This window comes from Panthera uncia, chromosome F1 (genome assembly GCF_023721935.1).
Source record: "Panthera uncia isolate 11264 chromosome F1, Puncia_PCG_1.0, whole genome shotgun sequence".
Taxonomy (NCBI): Eukaryota; Metazoa; Chordata; class Mammalia; order Carnivora; family Felidae; genus Panthera; species Panthera uncia.
The window spans coordinates 27802395-27808394 of record NC_064813.1 but is presented as its reverse complement, the minus strand read 5'-3'; the positions used below and the strand labels follow the sequence as shown (position 1 = coordinate 27808394).

The window sequence follows — 6000 nt, the reverse complement described above, 5'->3', positions numbered from 1 at the left end:
CGGGTGACCCGGGCCCGGCCGCAGGCGCGTGCGGGGGCGGCGGCGCCCGCGCCCAACTTGGCCTCGGCCTCGCCCTCTGCCCAGCCCGCCGGTGTCCCCTCCTTCCCGCGATTTCGTTTCTTCTCACGCTCCCCCCCGCCCCCTCCCGCGTCCAGCCCCGCTCTCCCCACCTTGTAAAACAAAGCCGGGGAAAATGCCTGCCCGTGCAGCTCGGAGCGCGCAGCCCGACTCTGAATAAGAAGTGAGTACAATGGCGTGTTTGTAAAAGCTTCAAGTCCGTCTTTTTCAAAAAACATTTTGAATGCTGCATGCCTCATGCTTCCCAGCGCCTCGCGGGAGAGACCCGGCTATAGAGCAGGAGGTGAGACCCCCGGGTAACCCCACCACCACCACCACCCCCACCACCCCCACCACCCCCCGCCCCGCGCTTTCCCTCCCCAGCCGGGACTGGTGGGAGGGCTGCAAATGCCCCGCTGGCAGCAAGCGGACGTTCTCCACCTTCGTTTCCCGTCCAAGGTGTTGGGTCGTAATCTCGGCTTGGAGGCAGATCGATCCCCGGCTCCTCCGCTGGCTGCCTCTCCCCCACCCCCTCTCCCGCTGGTGCCTGGGGCTTTGGCATCTATCTGCCTAGGCTATGGGTTTGGGACACCTTAAGGGAGTTTCCGAAGGAGGAGGAGGGTCAGCCCTTGGGACCAGCCGACCGGCAGGACGCATGGTGACCCCGGTCACACTTGTTGCCCCTTGCGAGGTGGGACAGGCGGTGGTGCTGAAAAAAAAGCTCATTTCTCTTGCTATTGAGTCGTCAGCCGCGGGCCCGGCGCGTAGAAGGCATACCCGTGTGAGGATGGGAGACCGGGATTAAGAGGAGACTGTGATGTGCTAGTGGCAGAGGAGGGAGGTAGCGATGGTGATGACAGTGTGTGAAGGGACGACTCTTTGATTCCTTGTTCTAAGGAGCACCCCTGCCCGATCATACATCAGACGGCGTGGAGATGCAAACACAGAGGTTCCTTGCCCATGTTAGCTGGGGAGGAAAGGCTGTTGTTTTTTATTTTGGTATTTCACCAATTGCTGTCCATTCCGTCTGCCAAATGTGCATTTATATATATTTCTGCTAATTAAAAAAATAAGGCAATAGCTTCAAAGAATTAAACTTCAGCAGGAAATGTATTAGCTTAATGCACACACACAGTCTTCTAAAAACATATCTGTTTCTTTCCCCCAAAAGCATATAATTATGATGTTTTAGTGTGGTGTTGGGATTTGGGATTGGGATTTGGGGGCCTCAAGGTAAAGTCTCCGTGTTCTCCAGTTCTGCTGACCCGAAACCTTTGGTGTGAAAAACCAGAAATATAAGAGCACAGAGAATTGGAGAGGAAAGGCTTGGAAAGCTTTCTTCAGAGAGATAATGTGGATTTCTGTTATTTTTATTCCAAAGATGGCTTAATTTTAGATTACGACCTTTATTTTTCACTCAAGACACATTAAGTAGCTTGGAGGTGGAACCGGGTAGCTAGTCGGCAGGTGACAGTGATATCAGCTGTTACCAGCATGTCTATTAAAAAAAAGTTATTTTTGATTAGAACATTGAACACATAGTGCTAATTTTGAGTGAAGTTGCCTTTCTAACTATAAAGGTGTTGAATGTTACATTTAACTCTGTTAAAGGTGTCTACTAGTTTGTGGCCTTATTCTGAGCAGGGGACCGCATCAGGAGGGAGACGTGTTCATACCTGTATACAGCAGGTTGAACCATAGGAAGTTGCCGAAATGAGCCGTGTATATGTGGAATCTCCACTTGGAGCCATGGATGCAGCTACTCTGTCAGAGCTCTGATTTCATCTCTTCGAAGTCAGAGTCGTTCAGGGGTTTGATTTGCTGGTTTGAGGCGCCCTCTCTTATCTGCCATCACTGTGCAACACTGCTTAGGGCTAGTGTCTTAAATAGCTTTGTTTGCAAAGCTTCTTTGTCACGGGCAGTCGAAGATTTAGGAACTCAAACAGGTAGTCCCACCACCAGTGGTGGTCAAGAGGGCAGGGACCCCAGCCCTGTGAAAACGGACACTTTCCATTCTCTTCTCGTTCTCAAGTAATTTCTGGTTCCTGTGAGGGTCTCTGGGTTCAGTTCTGCAGTGATGTCTCATATACTTACCTGAAAGTGTTCTTTCTGATTAGGCTTTTATTATAGACACCAGAGCAATTTTACTTCTATCTATAACAATTGTGGACTCTGAAATTGATCGTTCTGCTTGAGTCGGTGTTTTTTTTTTTTTGTTTTTTTTTTCAGGCCCCCCTGGTTTTTCTTCTTGGGTTTTTGTTTTGGTGGTTTGTTTTGTTTTGTTTTGTTTTGTTTTTTGGCTATTCTATTAACTCTTTTGGTTCAATGTTGCCTTTCCAATCAAACATTCTGTAGTAGATAGCTTATTCCCTCCTTAGCAAGTGAAAATCTAGTATCTTTGTATTTTCTAAGAAGAAATCCATTAATGATATTTTTGAGCAGCTGAGATAAATCATAAATGGATTTAGAGTCACCTCAGAGTATATGGGAATTTGTAAGAGAACACATAAATCCACGCTAATGGGGCAATTCTCTTTGTACGGAGGGTCTAAGGTGTAAGATAAGGTTTTAAATTCTTTTTTCTGGATAACATTCACTGTTGACATGGAAGCAACTTCTCATGTCTTAGCAGCACCTAGGATGGTGCCAGAGAGGTAGCAATACTCTGTTTTTTTTCAAGATGCCAGAGATTGAAAAGTAAGATGTAGAGAATGTTTAATCATGAATCACTTTAGAGGGTAGGCAACAAAGAAATGATTGGGCAATTGAGTGGTTTGCTTCCCATCATGTTTTACCAGAAAATGACTAATGTTTTACTTTGAGCAACAATGTTTGGATCACAAATTCACTTATAATACAATCCCTTTATTACAACGAATTTCTAAATAAAAACAAAGAATGTTCTTGATGTCAACTGCTTGTGGTACAGAGGGTTAAGTTCTTGAGAACAGAAATAGTCCGTGAACCTTCTTGATGAGCATTCATGAGATCGTTTAGTACCACCAACTCTTAGGAGTTCAGTCTTTGCTGACTAGCAACGGTGAATAGATGTAAATTTAAAAGTTCATGAGGAAGAGCTCAGGCATCTTACCTTTTTTTTTTTTTTTTTTTGTAAGTTTCTTGGTCCACCTCCTGTTTCCTTCCTTGGCTCTGGAACCCCAATAGCAGCAGAGAGCTGAGACCCCGCCCCTTGTCCTTGAACCTTTATGTACGGTCCCAGAGCAATCCAGTAGGAACACTCAGGTTGGTTCCAGAGCTTCCACCAGGAGAGCAGCAGAGCTGAGTCCACCTTTGCTCATCCCCTAAAGAAGCCCAGCCATTACCCCCGTACCCTTCTCCAACCTAACCTTCACTCTCTGTTGTTGTCAGTGGCGGCACCTGACTTGCTGGACCCTAAATCTGCCGCTCAGAACTCCAAACCGAGGCTCTCGTTTTCCACGAAACCCACAGTGCTTGCTTCCCGGGTGGAGAGTGACACGACCATTAATGTTATGAAATGGAAGACGGTCTCCACGATTTTCCTGGTGGTTGTCCTCTATCTGATCATCGGAGCCACCGTGTTCAAAGCATTGGAGCAGCCTCATGAGATTTCACAGAGGACCACCATTGTGATCCAGAAGCAGACATTCATTTCCCAGCACTCCTGTGTCAATTCGACCGAGCTGGACGAACTCATCCAGGTAATAACGGCACAGAGGAGTTGTTACCCTGCTTCCTCTCCGGGGAAAAATGTAGCAGTAAGAGGAGGCTACCGGTAGCACAGTGGCGCACCCGTGGGGGCCTTGTTCCACTTTCGCTTCGGCATTGACTTCCTTCTGGCTTAGCCGTCCCCTTTCTGCACGTCTTCCCTCTTGTCTTACTTCTTCTCTGTCTTCTTCTGCTTCGCCTTAATTGCTCCCTCCTGTTCCTTCTTATCTTCTGCTGCTCCTTCTCTCCCACTGTCTCCCTGATTTCTCTTCCTTTGCCCTGTCAGAACTGCCAGTGGACACCCGGGGGACGTGGGGCTGCCTTGGCGAGGGCCCTCGTGGTTAGATTATCATTGCCGACTGACAAACATCGCTGTGGCAAAGGAGTGGAAAACCCAAGGCAGAAAAGTGCTTTAATCACGCCCCGGGCCGTCATAAGATACAAACGATGAGCTTGTGGCATGACCTTCTTGAGACGGGTGTCCCTCGTGGGTAACAGATTGTAGCTCACCTCTTTAACCCAGCCAAAGTATCACTCTGATAACTGCCTTTTCAGGTGCCCAGAGAGAAATGATTGATCCTTGCCTCTCTAAACCCCAGCTGAAAGCAATTTACTATTACACAGAAAAACGGAGTTTTTGCATCTTAAAAAATAATTTACGCGTGCTCTATAATGGCGGGACAGTATCTTTATGGAAAAATATTTTGTTTTAAAAGTTAATCGCAGAATGATTTAAAAGTTTCAGTTAGGCTCCTTGGAAATGGCTGTATTTTTGTCGTAGATTCCTTCTGTTGTAGATTGTAAAACAATTCATTGGTCAAACCAAGAATCGGGAAGGAAGAGAGCCCCAGACTGTTCTTTCAAGGAGAGATCTGACTGGTTGTTGCAAACATTTTAAATGTACAGATACTCATTTTCTTATAGAACCTACTTTGCTTAACTGGTGTAAGTCAAATTGGACTCGAAATGATCTGAATCATGTTTTTCCTCATCTTATATTTGGTTTTACATCATTTGAATGAGTTGGAATTGTAGATTGAAGGAAGAAATTCTTACTGGTTTTAATCCAGTTTCCTATTCGAAGGCCTTTTCGCTCTTACTTCCCTTTTGCCATAGATCCCCAAATGCTACCTCTGCCCTTCATGCCCCTGTCTGTTTGTAGAAAGCACATACAAGTTCCTATTCAAGTCTCATTGAAAGCTATCAAAGGTACTGTCCTCTAACTCTTCTTTAGCTCCTGCTGTATTCAGACACTTTGCGTCTCACCTATTTGATTTACACTTTGGAAAGGCTCTTCAGACACTTGCATACTGAATCCAGTACTGTTTTTAGATGATGGCAATATTTTCAGTATTGACAATGGACCTGCCAACTAATAGCACTGTCCCAGCTACCCCATTACCTGTTCCTACATGAGATCACTTTCTCTTCACTCTGTCTTTGTGCCACAGAATTCTAAAAGGTACTCAGATAATCTTAAAGATGGGGCCCTGGGTGGCTCAGTTAGTTAAGCCTCCAACTTTGCCTTAGGTCATGATCTTACAGCTTATGGGTTCAAGCCCTGCATTGGGCTCTGTGCTGACAGCTCAGAGCCTGGAGCCTGCTTTGTATTCTGTGTCTCCCTCTCTCTCTGCCCCTCCCCCACTTCCTCTCTCTCTCCATCTCTCTCTCAAAAGGAAATAAACATTAAAAAAAAAAAAAGAATTCCCATTTCCCTAGGATTTTAAAAGAAGAGCTCTAAATTATCTTGGAAGTAGCATGGGGTAAAAGCCTAAATGTTGGGATCAGATAGGATGTGTTTTAAACCCCAATTGAGCACTTTTCTAGAGGTGTCATCCTGAACAAGTAATTTTCCTCTCTAAGCCTAAAATGATCCATCTGGAATGAGGGAGGTCTATCTATCAAACAGGGTTGCTGTGAACAGTGAAGAGATAATCCCTGTGCAGCATTCAGGATATCGCAAAGCGTTAGGTTTCTTTGCTGTTCTTAGTTTCGCTGCCCCACCCCTCCCCTCCCCCACTGTCCCTTTATGGGGTTGAAGCGTCTGATTCAGATAGTTGCGTTCTTATCATCTGAAGTGGCGTGATTGGTCTTGAGCTGGGAAAAGAAATGCCTGGAATTTCAGGACAATGCTGAAGGAAACCCTGTATGGATTTGAAATTGGTCCTACTGTTCAATATTACCTAGATCTATTCATACCTGTGAGAATAACTTGAAGGGCTTGGCAGGTGGGGACAATCTGGAGGTGGAGACTGG

At 45.9% G+C, this 6000-nt stretch overlaps 1 protein-coding gene across 1 annotated transcript in view; it reads left to right on the top strand.

Moving 5' to 3' along the window:
* Positions 1–712: 712 nt before the first annotated feature.
* KCNK2 (potassium two pore domain channel subfamily K member 2) overlaps positions 713–6000 on the top strand; it is a 123076-nt gene continuing 117788 nt past the window's right edge. The window contains exons 1-2 of the mRNA XM_049635046.1: positions 713–838; positions 3366–3737. Coding sequence (XP_049491003.1) covers positions 713–838; positions 3366–3737 — 498 coding nt within the window. The remainder of the gene's footprint in view (positions 839–3365; positions 3738–6000) is intronic.